Source organism: Balaenoptera musculus, chromosome 19 (genome assembly GCF_009873245.2).
Source record: "Balaenoptera musculus isolate JJ_BM4_2016_0621 chromosome 19, mBalMus1.pri.v3, whole genome shotgun sequence".
NCBI classification, from domain to species: Eukaryota; Metazoa; Chordata; class Mammalia; order Artiodactyla; family Balaenopteridae; genus Balaenoptera; species Balaenoptera musculus.
This window is the reverse complement of record NC_045803.1, coordinates 24971662-24998435: the sequence shown is the minus strand read 5'-3', so window position 1 is coordinate 24998435 and position 26774 is coordinate 24971662. Positions and strand designations below refer to the sequence as shown.

Sequence of the window (26774 nt, the reverse complement as noted above, 5' to 3'; positions counted from 1 at the left end):
GGGGCGACCCCTGCCTCCTGGCCCCGCTACTCCGCTTTCTCCGGAGGCTCCCTCAGAGCAGAGCTGTATGCCCAAGGATGATCCCATGTAAACTGTGTCCACTTGAAATGTTTGTACCTTTCTATTCGAATTGATTTTAGATGTACAAAAATACAGTAGGGAGTTTCCATGTACCTGTCACCCAGCTTCCCCTGTAATCATCTTACACAATCATCCTTCAACTATTAAAAACCAGGAAATTAACACTCCTATTATCTAATCTATAGACTTCCACAAATTTTGCCAGTTTTCTCACAAATGTCCTTTTTTCTGGTCCCCGATCCCACTTTTCATTTAGTTGTGATGTCTCCTCAATCTTTCTTTTCTTTTTTTCTTCAAAGCTTTGCAACTTTTAAAACGTATTGATCCCTTAGTTTGTAGAATGTCCCTCAATTTGGGTTTATCTGATGTTCTCTCAAGATCAACATTATACATTTTTGTCAGGAAGACCACAGAAGTGATGTGCCTTAGTGATACACGATGGTAAAATGTCTTACCAATGATGATTTTGACAGTGATTACTTGGTGAAGGTATAATAGTATCTGCTAGGTTTCTCCACTTTAAGGTACTATTTTTCTCATTATAAGTAGTAAGTATGTGTAGGGAGTTAAGTCTACATTAATTGAAATCTGTAAGAAAAAGCTGCCCCATCTCCCTCCCCAATAATTGAATAATTTACTTATTCAATTACTTTTTATGTTAGTATGGACTCATGGGTATTCAGTTTTTTATGGGCTATCATGCAATAATATCACGTATATCATTGCTTGAATTTTTTCAGATTTGGCCCTTGGGAGCTCCTTCACATTGGAATTTGACTTGGGTTTGGCTGTAGTTTGCAGATGGAAATTTTTCCCCAAATATGAAATCCAGCAATGCTCTCAGAATCCAGGAGGGAATTGAAAGTCTAGTCAAGACAACATGCATTTGTTGAGGGCCTGCTGAGTGCAAGGCCCCGGTCTGATTGTGGAGGGTAGAGAGCGGAACAGAAGGCAAGATCCTACCCTCAAGCACCTCTTGGCCAGAGGGACAGACCCATAGACAGCTGAGTCTGATACAGTGCAGCAGGTAAGGGAAAGGAGAAGGCAGGTGTCCTAGCTGCTGTGCTGGAGACAGAAATTCAGGAACTCGGAGTCTCCGGCCTAAAGCTCTTTCTCTGACATGATCCCACCTTTTATTCATTCTCTAAACAACCATTTTTTGAATGCCTACTATGTACTGGATATTACTTTAGGTGCTGGGGATATGCGATGGTCCAGCCACCGCAGAGGGTCTTCCAGGTCCCGACGGAGAGGGGCAAGGGACTGAATAGCACCGCGAGTATGGGGTCAGAAGGACCAAGACAACTGATGGTTGCAAGGCACTTTATTCAGAATTTACTGAATCTTATATAGACAGAAGAGGAACTCATTATTAGACAATAAACCCATGGAATTGCTTATCATCTCAGTTCAGTCATTACCAAGGACGTCAACAAGTTTACAACAACTATCCTTGAACATTATCTTCCCTTAACCAGGGTCACACACAGCCCCCAGCCATAAGGAACAACCAGGACTCTCAGTTCCCTGAGGTCTCCTGGCTTGAGATAGCTTTGCTAATCTCTTTTACATCCCTCAGGCCTGGGAAAAAGAGTGCATTCCAAGGTAAGGGCTTTGCTTTTTGTGAGAGACATACTGTCTCCTCCAGGAGTTACCTCCGGCTAAGACTGCATGCTTCCCACAGGGATACATCAGTGAACACAACAGACAAGGTTCCTGCTTTCATGGAGCTAACATTCTAGGGGGAGAAACCGAAAATAAGCAAGGAAAATCCTTTTGGATGGCGATACGCCCTTTGGATGGTCAGAGCAGGCCTCTCTGAAGAGCTGAGCCCTGTACTGCAGCCATGCAGAGGTCGTGGGGTGGGTGCCGAGGGGGTGCTATTTCAGGCAGAAGCAGCAATGATTGCGAAGACTTTGTGGCTGGAATGAATTTAGGATGTTTGAGGAGACTGCTCCTGTAATTTGCTGAGGTGGGGCCTGCTGAGGGAAGCAGGAGAAAAGTGGGAGGGGAGGCTATAGAGGGCCCTATAAGGAGTGAAGAGTTGGGGTAAGGAGTCTGCTAAGGAGTTTGGGTCTTACTCTAAACCCAGTGCAAGCCATAGGCAGTTTCAAGCTGTGGAATAATTCTTCAGGCTTCTGTTTTCAAAAGGTCATATTGGCTGCTGTGTGGAGAATGGAATGCAAGGTTTTTTTTTTTTAATTTTTATTTATTTATTTATTTATTTTTGGCTGTGTTGGGTCTTCGTTTCTGTGCGAGGGCTTTCTCTAGTTGCGGCAAGCGGGGGCCACTCTTCATCGCGGTGCGCGGGCCTCTCACTGTCGCGGCCTCTCTTGTTGCGGAGCACAGGCTCCAGGCGCGCAGGCTCAGTAGTTGTGGCTCACGGGCTTAGTTGCTCCACGGCATGTGGGATCTTCCCGGACCAGGGCTCGAACCGTGTCCCCTGCATTGGCAGGCAGGCTCTCAACCACTGCGCCACCAAGGAAGCCCCAGAATGCAAGGTTTTAAGGTCAGACGCGGGGAGGCCAGTTAGGAGGTGGTTGAGATTGTCCAGGCAAGAGGTGATGGGGCTCAGACTCGAAGCAGTGGATTCAAGCCATGTTTGAATGTAGCTTTAACAGAGCATGCTGATGGATTGGACGTGACGAGTGAAGGAGAAACAGTCATCAAGGATGTTCCCTAGACCAGGGCCCTAGCTGCTAGGGCCTAGAGAGCAGTTGGGCTGGTAGCAGGAGATCCTAGACCCAATCAGCAAGCTCTGGATCACCTCTCTGGATGGGGCTGAGTACCTCACCCCCTGATAGACTCTAGGGGTTAAAAAAATAAGATTAAAAAATGCATGGCCCAGCTCCTCAAGAGCTTACCTTTTCACCAAGACCTCTCCAAGGTCAAGGGAGAAGGGCCCCATTTTTTGAAGAACTTCAAAAACCATCTTATAAACCTTGTGGTATATTTTTTGATCATGTTTAATGCTCTTAACATACACTCTCCCCAACAACGACAAGCAATATGAGTGTCTAGTCACATAATAATAGCTGGATTTATTTTTAAATACAAATTCCTTCTGCACCGTAGAAGGTGTGGTATGGGACCGGGTCCACGTTTAAATTGCTTGCTTGATGAACACCCTCTTTCTATCCCATCAGTCTGTCTCTGTGATGGGGTGCCAGCCCACTTGGGAAAGCATCAAGAATCTAAGTGTGAGTTCTTAAGCGACCGTGTGGCTCTCCTGGTTCCTACTTTAACCAGCTCTACATCTACTTCCTTCATTGATCCATCAAATACTTATTCTGCATCTGCTATGTGCTAGGCACTAATCTAGATTCACGGATGCATCAGCGAAAAAGACAGACAAGGCCCCTGGTGTCAAAGGGCTTACATTCTAGTGAGGTAGGCAGAAAATAAGTAAGCCCCCAAAGAAATGACAATTTCAGAAAGTGATAAGTAAAGGAAATCTAATAGGAAAATCTGTAGAAGGTGCTAGAGACAGGAGGACAAGATGAGGGAGGGAGGTCTGGGAAGGTGACCCTGCAGAAGTGGTGTTTGAGCTGAAACCTACATGACAAGAAAGGCCAGGCTCTGCAGGGAGCTCGGAGGAAAGTGTTCTCAGCAGAGGTTAGGACTCAGACAAAGACCAAGACGGGAAGGAGCTTCCCAGTTTCTGGAACAGAGAAGACCAGGCTCTGGGCTGTAGGGATTCAGCAGTCAACAAGACGGCCACGGCCAGCGCGGGGCTCCAGGATCTCTGAGAACCAGCCCCTGGAAAGCTACCCAGCTACCCAGGGAAGGCAAGGGAGAGGTCTAATCATCTCAGCTTCCTCAGGCCTGGCTCTCCGGCCCTGTGGCCCTCACCATGGGCACCTCCCCTACCCTCTGGTGCCCCTTCTGGCCTTGGACACTAGATCCTGCTGGGAAAGTGGTAAGAACAATGAGGAAATAAATCAGCTCCTCCAAAAAAGTTACCTCTCTCCAAGGGCCCCCCTCCTGTACACAGGCTGTTTCCCCATATGCAAATGGCCCATGTCTAGTCATGACTTTGGCCCCCTGGGGATCTGGGAACACAGGGCTGGAAGCATCTGTTTCCTCTCTGGTTTATTCCCAGTCCTGTCCTGGCCCCCCGGCCTGACCACAGTGATGGGCTTGCCTCAAATTAGAATGAATAAACATCAGCTCTATCTTCTTGAGGGGAAGGTGGGAGGCCAGGGAACTTTTCTAGGATGCCAAAGAAAACTCTGGAGGGAATTCCCCTGGCCATTCAAGGAAGCAGAAGTGGGCCTCGTAGACATGGAAGGCAGCTCAAGCCAATACGTGGCTGAGCTCCAGTTAACGTTGAGATGAGCAATTGGTGTTCTGCAAGCATAGCCATTGCACACATTTGCATTCCCTTCATTTTCATTTGCTTTACTTTTCCCTGTTGCTAGTTTCCTGGATGACTTCTGTATTTCTATAAGGAGTCACGTCTTTAAAACCCTCATTGTATCTCTTTGCAGGTGTGTATAAATAAACCAGGTTGGCAAATCATACTATACCTGAAAGGTGAGAAAAAATCTAATTTCTGTATTTGTTCTCTAAGAATCTGGTCTTCCTCATGAGCCCCTACTCGCTGGTTAATTAGGAGAACATAAATGTTTAGGCTTACCATTTTAAGATGCTAGTTCACAAGAACAAACTGTCAAATTTTCAGGAATTTTGAGAACCCAGCTGTTAAACACAAACATTAAAATTAAATTATATAGATTTACAATTAATAATATCAAAGACAAAGGTAATACTCAAAAATCTGTCATTTCCTGATTATTTCACTACATTTTACTATTTATACTTTTGAGGTTATTTACATCTACTGTACTTGTATCCTGGAGATAACCATACAGTGATTTCTGAATGCGCCTCTCTTCCCAACATGTTGGTAACTTGAAATCATCCACGATGGGAATATTTACACCACAAAAATCGGCAAAGGCTACAAATCTGGGCTTGTTTTATTCTTTTATTGATTGTCTAAGCTTAAGAAATAAATGCAGGAAGTGTTAATAATGCAGATTAACAAGTGTGTGGTGCTTGTAGCCATTACATTGTGAAGAGCACAAAAAATGAGAAAATATTCTTTCAGTATTTGAAAACTCTTCAGCAAAGAGACTCATTAACATAAAGAAAAATGTCAAGTAACAATTATGTTGGAGCTACACCAAATGCAACCACAGGTTAGTTACAGATACACACGTTTACCAGCACACCACTGAGACCGCGGACACAGCCCCTTGCCAGGGTGCATGACTTGCAACCTAGAATTTGCTGACTCCCCCTCCCCCTCCCCATTCCCTCCACTGAGAACCTTTGTGTAGTGAATAAACTGTACACCAGTACACCATGGTCCTACCCCCAGGGCCTCCTTCCATTGAATCATGCCAATTTCACTTTAATGTGCCTGTGTCCTAGGCTGGTTCATAGCAGCCAGAAACTGGACTCTTCCCACAGTCTTAAACAAGAAATATGTGACAGCCTCTCTTACCTGACATCCCTCCTTTTCTTTTTAATTTTCCATCACCCCTGAAAGGTCCACGGCTACCATCACAGTTGTACAGTTGCCCCTCAGTTCAGAGGGGGCATTGGTTCCAGGCCCGCTGTGTATACGAAAATCCAAGGATGCTCAAGTCCCTTATATAAAATGGTGTAGTATCTGCATATAATCTAAGAACTTTCTCCCATATACTTTAAGTCATCTCTAGATTACTTATAATACCTAATAAAATGTAAATACTATGTAAATAGCTGTAAATACAATGTAATGCTATGTAAATAGTTTCCTGTGCCAGCTGAAGTTTTCCTTTTTGGAACATTCTGGTTTTTGGGGGGGGGGGTTTCCAAATATTATCTATCGTCAGTTGGTTGAATCCTGATAGCGGAACATGTGGGTACAGAGGGCCAACTGTATACCTTGTGGCCTGGTGCCATGGCTGGGGAGTCTATCTTGTAGGCTCTATAGGAGAATTCCAGAAACTGAGTTCACCAGATTTGGGTGCGATTTGCTAAAAGGAAGTGAGATGGGAAGGAATGGAATAAAGGAATTTAGAGAATCTTCTCCCAAGAGAATAGGCTAGTCTTCAGGTCTGTTTACTTGAAGCACAATCCAATACTTGAATGTCAAAAGCTGTATCTGAACACCAGGACTGACTACATAATCTGCAGGGCCCAGTACAAAATGAAAATGTGGGACTCCTTGTTCAAGTTATGAAGAATTTCATGATGGTGACGGGCAGAGCATTGAACCAAACCTGGGGCCCTTCTGAGTATGGGGCCCTGTGAGACACCCATCATACCCCACGATGCCAGCCCTGTTGTACATTTTCTTTCTCTTTCTATTCCTTCAGAAATATTACTAATTACCATCCCCCCTCCTGCCCCAGGCACATGGATGTTCTGGGAGTGAATCAGATATTCACATAGGCAAAATGAAAAGCAAATTAATATATTTTTTAATTATTTAAATTTCCTAAATTGTGCCCAGATCCACTCCCTTGAGTCTGTGAAAACCAAGTCAGAGAATAGCAAAATCACATTTCTTTCACTTATTTATTCATCCATTCACCATTTATTTATTGAGCACATGCTCTCCTCCTAGGAGATCCCTAGGCCCCAGAGATTTAATAGTGAGCAGAGCAGACATGTCTCTGCCCTCGTGAGGACCTCTGTTTAGTGCAGGAAATGAACTCTAAAAAATCAGTGATTCACCTAAATGGACAATTACAAACTGGGATAAAAGAAGAAGCATGGTTTTAGGAGCAGGCCTTGAATATGTTAAAGAAAATTGGCCTGGCCCAAGGATGTGGGTTGGGAATGGGTGGTTTGAGGTTTCCCTAGGTGATCTTGGGCTGAGACCCAAGTAGATGTTTAAAGAGAGGGACCCAAGCCCATTCTGAGCAGAGAGAAGAGCAGGTGCTGTGACAACGGCCCCCAGTACACTCGCTGCTGGGTGATGTGCCCCCTCTCCTGGCTGCTTAGGGCTCTATCTCATCTGCTCCTACCTGTTGCCTTTTCAGATTCTCTGATTCTGGGAAACAAAGAATTGGCAGGACACCTGAAAATGACCAGAAAGAAGATATACTGGGTCCCCAGGTCTTCCGGTGACCTTGTGAATCTCAGCTTGGATGTAGATGATGACACAGTTTCAGGACTTAGCTATGTAAGTAGATCTCCTTTGCATCAAAACACCAGGAAACTGAGTTGACAGGACATTCTCAATGGTCATAAACTAGGTCAAAGAATTTTGTTCCATATTTATTCAACTTTGATTTTTTTGTTTAATGGAACTCAGGCTTCCGCAATTAGATGAATCATAATCCTTGGTCATGATACACATTCATGGCTCATACATCTCTCTCCCACTATCCCTCTCTATCTCTCTGTCTCTGTCTGTCTCTCTATCACACACCTATTTATCTATGTATTTACCTATAATAATATAATAAGCACCAATAAACCCATCACCAACTCACCAGCTCCTACCCTAACAATCACATCCACCTACTGGTCTTCCACCCATCCCATTTCCCAACCCTCCCTACCTGAAGTAACCACTATTCTGAATCTCTTCCCATAGGTCCCTTGCTGTGCTTTCAAGAGAGTGTTATTTATTCTGTATGAAGTCCTAGAAATGATATATCTTTTTCATTTTAGTTGTTTCCCACTTAATCAAAAGGGTAACATGTAATGTCTTCAGATTTACTTTTTTACTTCTTGATTTCTTTTTAGTAGATTTACCCTCAGAGGGTGACTTGGTCTTGCATTCTGTGGATGTCTAAAATTAGCGCCCTTCGTCTGGAGCCTGTGCGCTGCAACAAGAGAGGCCGCGACAGTGAGAGGCCTGCGCACCGCGATGAAGAGTGGCCCCCGCTTGCCACAACTAGAGAAAAGCCCTCGCACAGAAACGAAGACCCAACACAGCCAAAAATAAATAAATAAATAAATATTAAAAAAAAATAGCGCCCTTTCTTCTTGTCTACAGTGTTGATCGACAGATAAAAGCCCAGGGAGGTGGAGTGACCCCCCCCCACCCACCCAGAGTCACCCAGCCGATGTGGAGCAGAGCCAGACCTGGGACCTGGTTGTTCTGACTCTCAGCCGTGCTCATCCCTGCCTGGCAACCTTTCTTTTATTTATTTATTTGTATTGAGATATAATTGGCATAAAACATCATATTCGTTTCAGAGGTACCACGTAATGATTTGCTGTTTGTATATATTATGAAAGGATCACCACAATATCCATCACCACACATAGTTCAAATATTTTTTTTCTTGGGAGGAATTTTAAGATCTACTCTCTTAGCAGCTTTCAAATGTGCAATGCAGTGTTATCAACTATAGTCACCACGCTGCACATCACATCCCCATGACTTATAACTGGATGTTTGTACTTTTGACCACCTTCACCCATTTTGCCTATCCCCCCTGCCCCACCCCCCAACTCTGGCACCCAGCAATCAGGCTTTTTGTTTGGTTGTTGGTTGGGTAGTTGTTTTTTTATTCTACATATAAGTGAGATCATACAGTATTTGTCTTTCTCTATCTGACTCTGGCAGCCGTTCTCTAGAAGGCTGGATGTGGAAAGATCCACCCTCCTTGGGTGGCTGGTCCCTCACTCCCTCAGGACAGTATTTGTGAAGTCTGAAACTGATGTGCTTTTGTTTTATCTTTCTCAAGAAAACTTTCACTCTTGAAGACAGCCCCTGGAGCCAGCAGGTGAGGGAGCCTGAGGCACCAGAGATGGGGAAGTACGACGCTGCCCGGAGAACCATGATTCCCTACCGTCCGAAGCCAAAGTGAGTCCTGAAGGGGAGCTGAGGGTTGGTACCCTCCAGGGCAGTGATCCTCAGACCCTCACACTTGGACCCCTCCCAAAGGCTACATAATCATGTCCCAACACAGCCAAACGCCTCCTGAGAAGCCTGAGGCACATCAGGGAAGCACAGCCAGCACCTTTATTCATTCATTCATTCATTCATTCAGTCAGTCAGTCAGTCAACAAGGATTCATTGAGCACCTACACGTGCCAGGCACTGTGCCAGACGGTGGGGGGGATAACAGTGAGCGAGACAGACAGGATCCTTGCCCGTCACCAACCTCACGTTGGGAAGAATGACAGTAAGCTCGTAGGCTCGAAGATAAACATGTGATTACAGCTGTTTGAGGAAGGCGCTGTGAAGAAATATGGGGCATGAGGGACAAGGGAACAGCGACAATGTGATGGGTTCCAAGTGATACTGAAGCTGAGACCTGGAGGATGAACAAGAATTTACTAGGCAAGAGTGAGGGAAGGATGACCTGGGCAGAGGGAACAGCACGTGCAAAGGCCCGGCCTTGCGGTGGAAAGAACACAGTGATGTATGTGTCCAGGAACTGAGAAGGAGGCCAGTGTCTCTGGAGAGTCCTGTGTGATAGTGGGTGTGGCACGAGATGAAGCTGCAGGCAGAGGGCAGACGCTGGGGGACCATGTGTGCCCCACAGGCCACACTAAGTACGTTCGTCTTCATTCTGAGAGAAATGGGCAGCCATTGAAAGGGCCGTTTAAGGGCAACATGCCCTATGATGTTACCCTTAAACTTGAGTTTAAGAAATTCATGGAACCTTCTCTAACAAACCATAGTTTAAAGTAACCATCACCAAATGACTTTCTGATTTATACACCCATGGTTTCAGGGCCCCCCACAGATTCACGCACACGTTCATTTATGCATCATATATTGACAGGACCATGACACTTCTAGTCTGATTCCTCAGCGTTTCATCACCAGGAGCCTGTTTCATATTTACAGATCCCTCTTCCCTGCCACATTTTAGCTGTCAAACAAACTGCATTGGTATTCCTATTTTTTAAATCTGAGCTTCTATCAATACTACCTAGGTTGTTACCCACCGAATGCATCTTATCTCCACCAGCACGAAGGACCTTGGTGCTTGAGTTTACCTGGGCAGCCTTATCTTAGAGTGACAGTGTTTCTGCTGGGCCTTTGGAATATCAGCCCCAGCTCATCAGTTCTGGCCCTATTCTTGTGATCACAGATGGCCCCGTACATCTGCTGCAATGTCTCATCTTCCCATCAGTCCTTCTCTCTCCAACATCTCTGGCAAAGGCATGGCCAGCACTGCCCAAGATGTACAACCATGGTTGCTGACGGGCTGGGAGGATGTAAAAGGCCAGAACATGGAGAAAAGAAGCCATAGCCAAAAACAAAGAACATCCCACGAGTTTCGCATTTTTGCCTTCATGTCTTTCTCCCCAAATGTTTTTTAAAAATTGAATTTTCTTCATATTGTATTATTTAGCATTAAAGGCAATTTTGAAAAAAGAAGTAGAAATTGGGACTTCGCTGGTGGTCCAGCGGTTAAGACTCTGCACTTCCAATGCAGGGGGTTTGGGTTGGATCCCTGGTCAGGGAACTAGATCCCACATGCCACGAGGTGCAGCCAAAAAAAAAAAAAAAAACAAGTAGAAATTGCGCACGATCTCAACACCCTAATCCAATCATTATTTCCGTATTTGTGAATCATTCCCAGAGATTATGACCTTATCATTCTTATTTACTTTTCTTCATTTTTATTGTTTTTGTGGAAGTTATATAAGTAAAACAGAAAAATTAAAACAATGAGAATCTCTTTTCCTGTTTCTTGGCCAATTCTAATCCCTACTTCAAACACTATTAATGATTTGATATAAATTGTCATATAATTTGACATATATTGTATGTAAAATAGATATATATATTGTTTTGTCTGCCTTCCCTTATTTCTTCCTTTTTTATATAAGTAAAAATATACTAAATAAATTTCTTCAGCTGCAAGTGGCTTTTTTTTCTTGCTTAATATTCTTAGAGCTCTTTCCATGTTCTACATGTAGATCATCTGTATTTTTAGGCCCTTCTGCATTGTTTTCTATGATACAGTACAAGATGTACCATACTGGTTTTCTGTCTTTTCAAATCATTCCCCTATCGATGGGTGTTTTGTTGTTTCTAGTTTTTTTTTTTTTAATTAATTTATTTATTTTTGGCTGTGTTGGGTCTTTGTTTCTGTGCGAGGGCTTTCTCTAGTTGTGGCAAGCGGGGGCCACTCTTCATCGCGGTGCGCGGGCCTCTCACTATCGTGGCCTCTCTTGTTGCGGAGCACAGGTTCCAGACACGCAGGCTCAGTAGTTGTGGCTCACGGGCCCAGCTGCTCCGTGGCATGTGGGATCTTCCCAGACCAGGGCTCGAACCCATGTCCCCTGCATTAGCAGGCAGATTCTCAACCACTGCGCCACCAGGGAAGGCCCCTGTTTCTAGTTTTTAACTATCACAAATAATAGTCATGAAAAAAAATGCTTTTTTGTATATCCAGATGACCACACTGTGGTTTTTACATAGTTATCACTCATCCCTTCCAAATCTTGCCCTTGACTTAATTGTCTACCTCTGGCGCCTACATCCTAGTGTGACCGCGTTGCCTGTGACTTCTCTGCTAGGTTTCCTGCGCCCCAGCCCCCGGATGATGCTGGCTTGTTCTCTTACCTAACGCTGTCATGGTTCAGCCCAGTCACGATCCAAGGTTTACGGAAACGCTTAGATGAGAACACCATCCCCCAGCTGTCAGTACATGATGCCTCAGCCAAAAATGCCAAAAGGTAAAGTCACGTTGGGCAAGCCAGTGGGGTTGGTTAAAGACCATGTCTTGGTGGATGGTGACCAGAGTCGCTTAAATGTGTGTGTTTAGGGGTGGTCCATCCTCAGCCAAAATATGTCAGTTCTTCCTTTGTAGCAGGAGACCGCACTCTAGTCTGGAGGTTCTTAATCTGGAGTTAAGAAATAATTTACATATTTTATATGTATGGGCTAGAGCTCTTTTTTTGGAACAAGAATTCACATCTTTTATCAGGTTTGCCTGGGGGCCCGGGACGCCGAGAGGTTAGAAATTACTGCTTCTTGTCCCTTTCGCCTTTTTTTTTGTGGATCAAGCATTTATCTGTGTCACTGATGATTAAATTTTGGTGAGTGGCCCAGGCTCTTAATCCTTGAGCCACCACTAACTAGTTGTGGGATTAAATTTCCTGTACCACCCACCTTACAAGGTGATAGGAAGATCATATGGGGGGAAAATGAGTGATTTGAAACGTCCTGTACTCATGTTACTACCTCTAGCTGCTTATGAGATACCCCAGGTGTAGATGGCATTTTCCAAACATGTTCCTGGAAATGGTGGTCCCCTCAGAGCCCCCCTGAAAAGAGCATTCAGTGGTCAAGGAGTTTGTGAACTGTTGCATGCTGTCTCCAGGTCTCAGAGATTTATAAAGAAAATCAGTGTAGTGAAGACACTGAGAATACAGAAACTGGTTAAACTTTGACCCATTGCTTCTCAGACTTACTCGGGAAAAAAAAAAAAAGAGTTTCCAGGGAGCACCTTTTGGATAATGCCAGATACTGGTTGGAATCTCACCTTTTACCAGCTATGATGTCAGATGAGTTACTTACCCTCTCAGGGTCCTGTGTTTTTATATATAAAATAGTAAATTATAAAAGATTTATCTCATGGTCCTTCATAGGATTGTTGTAAGAATCAAGAGGTAATAGATTCAGTGTAAAGCACGTAGGAAAATGCCAGATGCATAATAGGCAATCAGTTAAATGTTAGCTTGCTTGTTCTTCCCTAACCATTGCGAGGACAAGATCTCCTGATTTCCTTCCCTTCACTTCCTGTTCACTGACGCTGCCTTTTGAATTCTATAACTCACAAGGCCTGACTGCCAAAACTTTTGCAATCACTCCATTTTTTGGATGTTTCTTTGGAAAGGTGCATGCATGCATTCACACCTTTAGAGGGGTTTCTTTCTATATGTTCTCCGTTTAACAGGCAGTGTTCTGGGGCGTGTCTTCCCTAGTCCTTCAAAAGGGCTTTGGATTCTATAGGATGTGCTGACAAACTGTCACCATCATCATTGCCGCCACTCTCGGCAGCATTACCATTATCACCACCATCACCTTCATCCTTACGACCCTCATAATTCTTCACATTTTTATTGTTCTACAATTACAGAGCATTTCCCCATCCATTGTCTTCTTTGACCATCACAATAGGGTTATGAAATAAACAGGGCAGATATTATTTTCCCCAACTTACAAGTGAAGAACCAGGATGAAGAGAGATGAAATGATGTTCCCTGAATCATATAGCTAATGAATGGAGGAGGTGAAATTTGAAACCTAGTCTCTTGAATCTAAGTCTAATAATCATGGCCAGAAATTGATAGAGTTGCTAGGAGGGCTGTGGGCAGGCTACGGAAAACTTGGATTTGTCTAGTCAAAGTATCAATAGAAACAACTCTAGAGCTTGCTGTCTCTGTGGATTGTGTTATGTGTGGGGTTAGGGCTTGAATGAGGAGATGTGGTTTCATGGTTTGTCCTGAGTAATATCTCCCACAAGCAATAAAAGCCTCCAACACAGACAGGTGTCCAGGGGGACATTTTTGCTTTGTTGAGCTAGGGCCCAGGCTGTTCAAGTTATCTGGTCCACATAGGTGGACATGGGATGGTGTAGTTTTCATAACTCAGGAAGGAAGAAGAGGCCTGGAGTTTTGATTGCAGGTGAAGGAACGTAGGACAGAAAGATTCTCATGGTATTGGTTCCCTTCTGGTTTTAGGCTAGGCATGAGTATCCATGGCTGGAGGGTAAAGAGTAGAAAGGGCTAGAACTGCTTGCTGTGAGAGACTTGGTGAGATTCTGGGCAGAGAGGGAGACCCAGATGCTGACAGAGCTGTTTGAGAACATGCAGAAACAGTGCCGCTGTCGGGCCCTGGCAGCAAAGGGTGGCCAAACGAGGGAGGCTGTTCTGTCCACCTGCTCTCGCAGCCTGAGGAGTAGCACCTTCCGGGAGCATCTGGAGTCCCTTGGCATAGTCCTTGATGTTCTCATCATGGGCAGCGGTAACCGCTTTCCAGACAGTGGAACCGGACATAGGGGAGCAGGAGCCAGGAAGTCCAAGGGCAGACGCCAGCACGGTGCCTGCAGCTGACAGATTGGATTGCGGAGGCATGGGAGGCATCCAAGGGCCAGAGTACGATGCTGGAAGCCTTGAATATCACAATGACTGTTGTCTGGTCCCCTGTTCCTGCCTCAAAATAAAAAAGAAGTGTAAGAAAGTCAACATGATTTTAATTTTTTTCATGATAAGTTCTTTGATGCTTTTCTGAAAAAAAATGAATTTTTTTTTTTTTTTAAAGAGCTTCTGACTTATTTATTTATTTATTTATTTTGCACTGTTGCGTCTTCGTTTCTGTGCGAGGGCTTTCTCTAGTTGCGGCGAGCGGGGGCTACTCTTCATCGCGGTGCACGGGCTTCTCATTGTCGTGGCTTCTCTTGTTGAGGAGCACAGGCTCCAGACGTGCAGGCTCAGTAGTTGCGGCTCACGGGCCTAGTCGCTCCGCGGCATGTGGGATCTTCCCGGACCAGGGCTCGAACCCGTGTCCCCTGCATTGGCAGGCAGATTCGCAACCACTGCGCCACCAGGGGAGCCCAAATGTAATGTTTTGAAACCCAAATGAAATGTTTTTGGTGTTTCTGTTTTGCTGGTGTAGCACAAACCTCCCAGGCATCGTTAGCTTGGAATGTCAAAAGAAGGATACACTTTTGGTTGGATGATCCAACACTGGGGCACCCTTTTGGGAACTTTGAAATAAATGAGGGCACTTTTTGGAGGTCAGAGTTCTGGGTTTTATGAATCTTAATTTGTGTATAAAAAGGAAGAGTGGCATTATTCAAAGACTTAGGCTGTTTCCTCAACCTACTGTATTTCAGGGTAACAAAATAGTTGATGAGGGAAAGTTATTTTTTACAGAAAAAATTCGAGCTACTAAATAGAAAAGGAATGAAAGAATTAGACAAATCACCATTTTGCCAGTCCTGTTGGAAGTGCATGTAGGCAACGATCATCAGTGATGGGGAACTTGGCAATGAATGAATCAGGCTGACACACCTTAACTCACTGATCCAGCTTAACATAACTAAAAGTGGGGCAGCAGACATTGTACGTCTTCTGATGTGATGCAAAAGGACATACACTACATCACCTATTAAGTATTTTTGCCAGCTGACTTGAATTCTGAATTTTATTAAGCCTCTAGATCTAACCAGCAGTTTAATAGGAAATACAGGGAATAGAAATTTATGTTAGACAGACCCACAGGGATGCAATCAGTCAAATCCAGAATGTGGAAAACTCTACAGGATAAATAACTCAGTTTCTTTGGCAAGTAAATGGCAGAAAATGCAGAGGAAGGGCAACTGTTACAGATTAAAATGAGATGCAAGAGGCCTATCAGATTTGTCTTTTAACTGCAATGAGTGGACCCTATTTGGATCTTGATTTAGGCAAACTAACTGTAAGAACATATTTTTGAAATAATTAGAGAAAGTTGGATTAAATGCCATTAAGGAATTATTCTTACTATGTTATTAATATATAACTATTAATAAATAGTTACTAATAATGAATAGTTATTAATTTATAACTATTGTTATTATGGTTACTACGGGGTTTTTTAAGGCTTTATCTGGAAGAGATACACACTGAAGCATTTATAGATGAAATGATATCTCTGGGATTTGCTTGAAATATTCTAGTAAAAAAAGAAAAAAGTGGAGGGGAGGAGAGATGAAGCAAAAATGTCAAATGTTGATAATTCTTAAAGCTGGGGAATGCATATCTGGGGAGATGCCCTTTACTATTCTCTCTATTTGTGTTATGTTTGACGATTTCTGTGACCAAGCTCCTAGACTAGCAAGAACTAGGACAATTGGGTGACACATACAAAGAGATTTCATTTGCCTCAATTTTCCTCTTTTCAAGGCTTCGTCTCCTTTGGGAAGAAGAAGTCTCAAGGCATGGGATTGACAAAGCTTCAGTGCTTTGAGTGATGCTGAGATTCCAAAGAACACGGGTTATTTTCAATACGCTTTTGGGCAGCTGCTTCTCTGCCGCGAGTGTTCTGGGGCCAGTAAGTGGCAGGCTTGGGGAGGTTTCGGGACTCCAGGCCTTGGAGATTAGCATGTTGAAATCCATGCCAAGAATTGGGGATGTCTTTGTCTCTCAGCTGCTGCTCAGAAAATGAAGACTTTCTGGGGACAGTGGAGCTAGTAGTAGTTAGAAGTGTGAATTCTGCAGCCACTGCTTGGGTTCTAACCTTAGTTCTGCCACTTAATTTCTGGGTGACTTTGGGCAATTTGTTTACCTCCTCTGTGCCTTGGTTTCCTTGTGAACCCCATGACACTCTCAGCTGTAGTCCTCATAGAAACCCTCACATGTGAAATGGAGAGCCCGAAATTACCTGCCTCATAGGGTGACATTAAATGAGTTAAGCATATAAAACACTTAGAACTTGGCCCAGCTCAGTACACGCGAGCTACTTTGAGAAATGGCTGAGCAGCTGTGGGCGTGTAGGTCTCCTCCATGTACCATGGTTGGGATGAATGGGCTCACTATTTCCTATCAGTTCCTCAGCCCAAGATTCTCACTGCAGACAGTGAGTCTGGCTGTCCCAGCTGGGGTCACGTGCTCACCTGTTGGCCAGCAGTGGAGCATTTTGACTGACAGTCTAGCCTAGACTGCGTGCATTGGGGCAGGCGAGAGTCTCCCCAGAAGAAAACTGAAGCACTGTTACCAGCTCAGGGAAGGATGGAGGTAAGCCAGGAGGAAGCAACAGCTGATGATACCACGGAGATAAGTGACTTGGGTGACAGTTAGTGTGCTGCATATTCTCCATTTGTCCCTCCAGATCCACTCTCCACCTTTCTCTGCACTGCCCTGTGCCCCTAATGTGTGACCTTTATGGATCACGTCAATGGGGTCCCCCTGCTTCTGGCTTCTGGTTGGATTGGACCAGTGGGAGATTCCAACAGGAAGCTGGAGGGAAGGAGAAAGTGAGGGCAAGATATTTATTGCTCTGACTGCCTCCCTTCCTGTCACTGGAGGTTGGTGACCAGATCCGAAAATGAGGGGGCCTTTCTGTATGACTTTCTCCTTCTGGGTTTCAGTAACCTCACCCTGTCTCCTCCCCTTAGTTCCCTGCTGTTGCTAGCCCCAGGGTACTTCTCCACCCCTGTTGAATTTCCTCAGTTCTGCCCACACCTTTGTAAATAGTCTTGTTATTAACTCCTGAATTACCCCGTTTGTTTGTGTCCTCTGTTTCCTGTCGGGACTGAGGCTGAAACTGCCTCTGTGCACCAGTGCCGAATTGAATCTCGGAGACAGAATTTTGGGAGAAGTAGAAAAGAAGAGCTTTATTGCTTTGCCAGGCAAAGGGGGACACAGTGGGCTAATGCCGTCAAAACTGTGTGTCCCTTTTGCGGGGGATTTGGTGAGGAGTTTTATAGCAATGGTTCAAGGGCGAGGTTGCTGATAAGGATCAGGGTGTGTGCAGGGCCTGCACTCCTTTAATCTGGCCTCAGGTGGTCTCCTGATGAGCTCCTGTGGTTCTCAAGGTTATCAAGCTGTGACCTTCTCTCTGGAATGAAGAATGCTTCATCAAGTGGTTAACATCTTCCATTTATTGGGGCTTTTAGTTCTGCAGAAGAGCTCAAAGATATTGTTATGTGTATCCCTTGAGGTGGAACCAGAACCTGCCCCAAGGCTGCACTATTGTTTCTTGGCTGTTCCTCCCTTGTCTCCACATCCCCTCCCTTCCCTGATTAACAACTGTTTGAACTCGCCCTTTGGAGCTCAGGGAAGGTCATGGAGGCCGAAGCCTATTTCCTACAAACAAGAAACAGGGGACACAGAAAGGCTTCTGTGTCCAGGAGTCCCACAGGATCCTGCTTGGTTTTAGGACCAGCTACAAGGTGGTGGAGCTGGGATTCTGATCTGGGTCAGTTGAACTCCTAAGTCTCCTCCAACTAGCCTGTAACCTTCTGGAGTGCAGGATTATGCTTGACTCAGTTGTGATCGTTCAGTAAGCCCCCTCCCTTGACTTGAGGACCTCACACATGGTCCATATTGGGTTGGTGTTGCCTGAAAGCAGGATTGGGAAGTCTGAATGATCCAAACTCCTGTTTCCTTTTAGATGCTGGTTATACCAAAGATCCTGGAATATACTGAAGAACGGTTGGGGAACATTGCCTATGGAGTAGGGCTTTGCTTTGCCCTTTTTCTCACCGAGTGTCTGAAGTCTCTGAGCATGTGCTCATGCTGGGTCATCAACCAGCACACTGGCATCAGGTTTCATACAGCTGTCTTCTCCTTTGCCCTTGAGAAACTGATACAATTGAAGTCTTTAACACACATCACCATGGGAGAGGTAAGCGATGAGGCTGCAGGCGGGGGGGGGGGGGGGGGGGGGGGGGGGGGTGGGGGGTGGGGGGGGGGGGGGCTAGTTGGTAGTTTCCTCCTTCTCCTGGAGACATCACTTTCCTGGAGGCCAAGGGAGGGAGAAGAGGGAGTTAGGAGAGAAGGAAGAAAGACAAAGGAAATCATTCCCAGGGTGAATGTTGATAACCATCAACAATTGCCTCTGGGGTCGTAAGAGCAGTTCAACAACAACCCAGGGGGATGCCAGTTGTATTCAGAACCTTAGAGAGGATTTATCCATCCATTCAACAAATAGTTCCTGAGGCCTACTCTGGGCCAGGCCCTGTTCTAGGCCCTGGGGATACAGCAGTGAACCAAAAGGCACAAATCCTGAGTAGAAGCACAACAGAAAGCATATCCCCTCAAGACAACCTGGGGAAGAAGGTATGGGAGGACTTGGTAACTCAGGGAAATCTAGGGAAAAGCAAGCAGAGATAAACCCTCTGAGTATTAATTTTCTTATCTGCAGAGGATGAATACTTACAGGCCTGGTTATTGTTATTGTCTGGGGCTCCCTACAGCATAACACAGACAAACAATGGCAGAGATTGAAGAAAGATATGACCAACTATGGCCCAGACTCATGGGGCGGATATTGGAATTTTCTATATTGAATTTTACTTTCCCTATTTTTCTACTGCTTACCAATTTCCTTGAGAAGCATGGATTACTTTTATATTGAAACACACATTTTAATTTTTGGAAAACTCAATACCACTTTGGCTCTTTACCCTCAAGCCAAACTCCTTTGTGATCTGGCATCAGCAACTTTCCAGCCTCATCTCCGCCTGTGTCCCCTCCTCTAGTCCTAGGTTGGCTTCCACCCTCCCAGCCTGGTGGGGCTAAACCTGCAGTCCCCAGATAGACCAGACATGTCCACCCCCTGGCAGCTTTGCTCACATCACTGCCCCTGCCCTTTTAAAATTCCGTTCAGGGCTTCCCTGGTGGCGCAGTGGTTGAGAATCTGCCTGCTAATGCAGGGGACACGGGTTCGAGCCCTGGTCTGGGAAGATCCCACATGCCGCGGAGCAACTGAGCCCGTGAGCCACAGCTACTGAGCCTGCGCGTCTGGAGCCTGTGCCCCGCAACGGGAGGGGCCGCGATAGTGAAAGGCCCGCAGGCCCGCGCACCGCGATGAAGAGCGGTCCCCGCACCGCGATGAAGAGTGGCCCCCACTTGCCGCAACTAGAGAAAGCCCTCGCACGAACCGAAGACCCAACACAGCCAAAAAAATAAAATAAATAAATAAAATTCCGTTCATCCTTCAAGGCCCAGCTGAGACGTCCTCTCCTTCATGATAGTGTCTCTAGATCCCGCCCTCTGCCCCCACTCCCCACCAAGCACAAATCTGGCTGTTCCACTCAAATGAGCCCCCTTCAAAGACACGAACCATTTCAGATTCACTACTCTATCCCTCGAAAAGCCCAGCATCCGAATTACACAGGACAATGTCCAAAATAATGTCTGCTGTATTAACCATTGCCAACAAGTAGATGCTTTTTCTAATTCAAATGCTAACAAATGTAAGATATTTATTGTTATCATTATTATTGTTATTCTTCACCATTGTATTAGTTCTGTGACCTTAGGCAACTTGTTCAGCCTCTCTGGAGCTGTGGGATAATAATAGGGCCAGCCTTATAGAATCGTCTCATAGGATAAAATGAGTTAGTATTTACATGTAAAGTATGTGGAAGGGGGCCGGTGATTCATGTGTTAAATTGTATCATTAATTTCTGTTAGGCCTTAAGCAGGAGGCTGCCCTGTCCTCCTGCACGTGACTGGAGTTAAAGGACTCACGCAGCCCTTCTCCCTGTTCATCTCAGCAGTCATCACAGTAACTGCTAACTTCCTCTGAGCCATTGTCCCCGGGGCTTTACTTAGCTCAGTTGGTCCTCTGACGGCCCTCTTAGGTGGTAGTTTCTGTTATTGTTCCCATTGTCACAGAGGTGGAAACTGAGGCCAGGAAAGGGTATGAAACTTGTACAAGTCAAGTGATTGGTAAGCAGTGGGGCCTGGCTGCAAATTCCAGGCTCTGAACCAGTGCCCTCACTTGCCTCGCTGAGGAGACTTTCTGCACCGAGGCCAACCCTGGCTCCTTTTCTGTTTGCCTCTGTTCTAAGTCCCTACTGTATGTGAGGCCCGATTTCCCCAAACATCTTCACAGAAGCAGAGAACAACATGACCCATTTGGAACTGGAGATGGAAGTAGTTGCTCATGTGAGGATTTCTAGAGAGTTGCTCCCATAAATTCTATATTAAAATTAATTTTGAAAACACCTGAATACATTCTCCTTGGAAAAAAAAAATAGTATAGATGACCCCCTACACCTCGTCACCCCGCTTATGCCTGGAGGTGACTACCATCACCTTCCAAGCTTTTTAAAGTACATTTAGGTACACATGCAAGTTACCCATAGAAAACATATTGTATTTGTGTGCGTGTTTTTCCATAAATGATACTGCATTTTACATAGTGTTCTGCAACTTGGTTTTACCAATAGAAAATGTAGAATATAGATTTTTGGGTGAGATTTTTACATCAATATTATCCAATACTTCTTGGGTGGATGCTTTAACCTTTCCCCAACAATGGACATTTAGGGTATTTCTGGGTTTGCTGCGATAAGCAGTGCTGCAATGAACATCCCTGTATATGTGCTTCCTCCAGCACAGGAGAATGTTTCTCAACAGAGAAATGAAACTGGCAGGTCATGGGGTTTGTGCAATCATTAATTTTAAAAGATACTGTTAAATTGCCCTCCAGAGTGTCTGTACCAAGTTATGTCCCTCAACTAATAGTTTTTAAAGGCTCAGCCTGGGGTACATCCTGGGAACTGGGAGGACATCAGGTTAAGGTTAAAAGGAAATCACTTCTTAGGGATTCAGGTTGGTAATTCCAAAAGACATTAATGAATCGACTCCTCAAAACTTTTGTGACTTGGAATGTCAGCTTTTATGCACCGAACTAGGCAGTATATGTTGGGGAGGTAGGGAGTGGGCCAAAGAGTCTATAGCAAAAAAGAGAAAGGAGGAGGAGAAAAAGCCTCAGCTCCTGCCCAAAAATGCAGTTAGTAGTAGTAGTAGTAGTAGTAGAATGAATGGATAGAATAGACTAGACTAGAATAAAATAGAAGACTATAAGCTGCTCTCTGGAATATGGCTGTTAGTAGTAGTAGCAATAGTATAGAAAAATATAACTTTTATTGGGCACAGTCTATGTGTGCAGATATTTATTGACATTGTCACACCAACCATATAAAGTAGGTATAATCATTCCAGCCTTACGGGTGGAGGAGCTGAGGCTCAGAGTGGCAAAGTAACTTGTCCAGGGTCACACAGCTAGTAACAGGAGAGCTGTGAACCTGGTGTGTCTGTCTCCACTCTACCACCCTGCCTCAAGCCTTCCTGCCTGGAGAAGGCATGGCGAGCCCACCTGCCACATGCACGTGTAGCCTCTTCTGGTTGCCTGGAGAGGTGACACCTGTGTCCATGGGCTTATTGTCTTATAGGCCATCAGTTTCTTCACCAGCGACATAAACTGCCTGTTTGAAGTGGCGTGCTATGGGCCCCTGGCCTTGCTCACCTGCTTACTGCTGATAGCCTGCAGCATTACCTCCTGCCTCACTCTTGGACCCACAGCGCTCATTGCCGTGCTTTGCTATCTCCTGATTTTACCACTGGAGGTAATGTCTTCCTTTGCCACCCATTTGATGTTGGACATTCCGTAGAACTCCTAGGGCTCTGGAATCCGGGGTACTTCTCAGTGGGAATGTTGACTCTTGTTGACTGCTCATTCCACTGGGGGTGAGATTCAGCTTCAATTCCTACCTCAAATGGTTCTCTGGCCACAATGCTGGCCTCATAAATAGGAGGTGAATCTTATGGGTGAGGCCCACCTCGTAGGTTTCTGTGACGGATTATCTGCTTCACAGACTTTCCTCAGTAGCCATCCTCTGTGTAAGATTTTGGTTCCTCATTTTCTACCCAGAATGTGCTGATATAATAAAGCAGATAGCATTTCACATTGGCACAGTATAATGGGGGAAAGGAAGCAAATTTGCTGCCCAAGATTCAGCTGAAATAAAATTGGGCAAAACAGGAAGTGACTCTTGGATTTGTGTGCTCTGAATTATTGAGATGGAGTGTTTTCCTCCCTCAGCTCATGTATTCTGATCAAAAGGTGATTGTAGTCCTCCTGTACAGCACAGGGAACTATATATTCAATATCCTGTGACAAACCATAATGGAAAAGTATATGAAAAAGAATATACATATATAACTGAGTCACTTTGCTGTGCAGAGAAATTAACACAGCATTGTAAGTCAACTGTACTCCAAAAAAAATTTTTTTTAAAAAGGTGGTTGTAATTGGTAGAGAGTTTAGGGCTCCCAGAGGCAGAGGAGTCGTATTTCTGTTTAGTTAGTCATGGCCTAGCTTGGGACCCAGAAAAGAACGCCGCCCCCCCCCCCCCCCAGGATGTGTGAGGCAGGTGCCCAAGGTATGATGGCGTGGAGAGGCTTCCATTGGAACCCTTCAGTAGAGACCTGGAACTGAGAGTCACAATGGATTCAAACAGTGCAGGATTAGACCCAGGTATTCAGTCCACAACTGGAGTTTACCTTTGGAAATACTCTTAGTTGCCACACTAATGCCAGGCCACACTTTCCTGCCCTTATAAAAGATGCCCTTGCTGCATCCCGACTGCAGATATTCCTGGCCAGAAAGGTTGTGAAGATACAGAATCATGCATCTGAGGTCAGCGACCAGTACATCCGCATGACCAGTGAAGTTCTCACATGCATTAAATTGATTAAAATGTACACCTGGGAGAAACCATTTTCAAAAATCATTAAAGGTACAGAAACTCTGGCTTTCTGCTCAGAGCCTGGGAATGTCACGGCAGGCCAAGCGTCTCACCTTCTGGGGATTTCTTTCATGTTCCGGGGCTTGTTCTATGCTCCTGGGAGAATGTTCTTGCGATGAATTCCAGATCTCAGAAGAAAGGAAGTGGAGCTCTTGGAGAAGTGTGGGTTTATCCAGAGCCTGACCACTGCTACCTTGTTCACAGCCTCCTCCATGGCCTCAGTAGTGACGTTCCTCATCCACACAGGCTTACGGCTGAAACTCACAGCTTCAGTAGTGAGTGTTTGGGATACTTTGTTTCCTCCCCCATATTGATAGGGAGGTTTCTCATGTGTCCTTTTCTAGTCTAGGCCCCTGAAAGGTCTGAAGATTTTGCAAATGAATAATACAAATTGATCTTGATCTTCCAGACTTTTAGGGTCTCGAGGTTTCTTCCTTCTCAGTCCATCTGAGGAACTGATATCCCTTGCAAAGCAGCTGTGGGGCAGGGGAAACAGTCATCTGGGGGTGCAGGGGAGGTGAAATGTGCGGTTAACACCCGGACGACGCTGAGGTTGAAAATCCTAAAGTGGGGAGTTCCTCTGATCCCAAAATAGGGAAATGAAAATGCATTTCAAATACAAAAGCCTAGCTTCTTCTGTCTTTTCTTTTGTGGTCTGACCCTGGCCTTGGGAAGCAGCAGCTGCCTTTCAAGGTTAGGAATCCAATTCTTTGAGAATAGGACAGTTTGCTGCTCTTAGAGAGGTTGGAAGCCAGCCAGGGAGGCCAGGAGACGGCAACTGAAGTAAGAGGGGGAGCATTTGAGAGTCTGCAGCCAAGGGCTCCTCTGCGCTCCAGACAGCAGTCACCTCTGCTAGGGCTCGGCACACACCAGGGAAACACCCCGGCGAGCTGGTGGGTGGACGGCAGGCTGTGTAAGGGGAACGCTCAGTGGAACTTTAGGGTCACGCTGCACTCACACCTTGCCAGGCTAGACCAAGGCGTTCCTGCTCCGTTGGAATTGAGATTAAGCTGGACCCAGAAGGGGGTGGAGATGGGCCATGAACGTCATGAATTGGAAGGTCCCCAGGGTACCTACAGGAGGTCACATTCTGGGATCCTGAGAGCCGAAGGTGGTTTGCTGTAGTCAGGGGAGGTCTCCTGAGAGGGTGAGGCATGGATTAGGCTTGATGCTTAGGAAGATTTTTTTTCTTTTTCTTTTTAAATTTTTATTGGAATGTAGTTGATTTACAATGTTGTGTTAGTTTTGGGTGTACAGCAAAGTGACTCAGATATAGATATAGATGTCCATTTTTTTTCAGGTTCTTTTCCCATATAGGTCATTACAGAATATTGAGTAGAGTTCCCTGTGCTATACAGTTGGTCCTTGTTAGTTATCTGTTTTGTATATAACGGGGTGTATATGTTAATCCCAATCTCCTAATTTATCACTTCCCCCCTTGTTTCCCCTTTGGTGACCATAAGTTTGATTTCGAGATTGGTGAGTCTCTTTCTGATTTGTAAATAAGTTCATTTGTATAATTTTTTATTAAGATTCCACATATAAGTGATATCACATATTTGTCTTTCTGTCTGACTTACTTCACTTAGTATGATAATACCCATGCTCCTGCAAATGGCATTACTTCATTTTTTATGGCTGAGTAATATTCCATTGTATATATGTACCATATCTCTTTACCCATTCATCTGTCGATGGACATTTAGGTTGCTTTCATGAACATTGGGATGCATGTATCTTTTTGAATTATGATTTTCTTTGGATATATGCCCAGGAGTGGGATTGCTGGATCATATCATGTTCTATATTTAGTTTTCTAAGGAGCCTCCATACTGTTCTCCATAATGGTTGTACCAATTTACATTCCCACCAACAGTGTAGAAGGGTTACCTTTTCTCCACACCCTCTCCAGCATTTACTGTTTGTAGATTTTTTGATGACGGCCATTCTGACTGGTGATACCTCATTGTAGTTTTGATTTGCATTTCTCTAATAGTTAGTGATGTTGAGCATCTTTTCATGTGCTTTTTGACCATCTGTATGTCTTGTTTGGAGAAATGTCTATTTAGATCTTCTGCCCATTTTTTTGGGGGGTTATTTGGTTTTTTGATGTTGAGCTGCATAAGCTGTTTATATATTTTGGAGATTAATCCCTTGTCGGTTGCTTCGTTTGCAAATATTTTCTCCCATTCTGTGGGTTGTCTTTTCATTTTGTTTATGATTTCCTTTGATGTGCAAAAGCTGTTAAGTTTAATTAGGTCCCATTTGTTTATTACTGTTTTTATTTTCATTACTGTAGGAGGTGGATCAAAAAAGATATTGCTGCGATTTATGTCATAGAGTGTTCTGCCTATGTTTTCCTCTAAGAGTCTGGCCTTACATTTAGGTCTTTAATCCATTTTGAGATTATTTTTGTGTATGGTGTTAGAGAGTGTTCTAATTACATATAGCTGTCCAGTTTTCCCAGCACCACTTAATGAAGACTGTCTTTTCTCCATTGTATATTCTTGCCTCCTTTGTTATAGATTAGTTGACCGTAGGTGTGTGGGTTTATCTTTGGACTTTCTATCCTGTTCCATTGATCTACATTTCTGTTTTTTGCTTGGGGAAATTTTAAATATTAGAAAAGAAAAGGCAAATAAGAATAGATATGATTTTAACAACAATAATAGTACAAAGCTACGTCTCCAGTAGACAAAGCTCTCTCACATGTAATTTTTCAGTGCTTCCCAACTACTCCTGTATCACCTTTAGGATCTGGGGCATTATGCCAATGGGGACACTGAACTTGTGGTGAGGGTCACCTGTCCAAGTTACAGAATTACCCAGTAGCTAAGCTACAAGAGCGACCAGGCCTTCACTCAGCGACTTTAAGATGAGTGCTCTTTCCCTCACTTTTCCCAGTCTCCCCGAAATACCTGCTTGGCGTCCGTCATATGAAGGACCTGCTTGTTGGAAGCTGCAGGATCTGCCTCTGTGGCTTGAGGCTCAGGGATGGGGTCTCAGGGGGTGGGGGGAGCAGGACAGGGCTGCGACACTCACCGCTTCCTCTCCGCCTCTTCCAGGCCTTCACCACCGTGGCCACCCTGAATCCCATGCGGCTGTCAGTGGTCTTAGTCCCCTTCACAGTCAAAGGCCTCGCAATGTCCAGGTCTGCCTCGGACAGGTTCAAGGTGAGCTGTCAGAGGCCTGGACTCACAGCCCTTTGTTCCGCAGGCTCATCTGCCTTCATCGCTACGACAGTCCTCCTGAATGTGACCCCGGGTCAAGGCAGAATTCAGCCTGGCTGGAGAGGGACCCTCTAACTCAGTGACCTGCTGTGCCCAGGCTGGTGTGGGCCTGCGAAGACAGATGAGTCAGGCCGGCTCCCAGGCCCCAAGGACATCTTAGGACAGTGGATCCAAACCACATCTCAGACAGGTGACCTGCAGACCCTGTCTAGGTGTGTGTAGAGTTACG

General features: G+C 45.0%; 1 protein-coding gene across 1 annotated transcript in view; it reads left to right on the top strand.

Annotated features, from left to right (window-relative positions):
* Window positions 1-7165: 7165 nt before the first annotated feature.
* ABCC11 (ATP binding cassette subfamily C member 11) overlaps window positions 7166-26774 on the top strand; it is a 54073-nt gene continuing 34464 nt past the window's right edge. The window contains 9 exon segments of the mRNA XM_036832322.1: window positions 7166-7264; window positions 8784-8902; window positions 11581-11739; window positions 15955-16102; window positions 18164-18397; window positions 21960-22133; window positions 23159-23306; window positions 23442-23590; window positions 26381-26488. Of these exon segments, the coding sequence (XP_036688217.1) occupies window positions 7166-7264; window positions 8784-8902; window positions 11581-11739; window positions 15955-16102; window positions 18164-18397; window positions 21960-22133; window positions 23159-23306; window positions 23442-23590; window positions 26381-26488 (1338 nt within the window).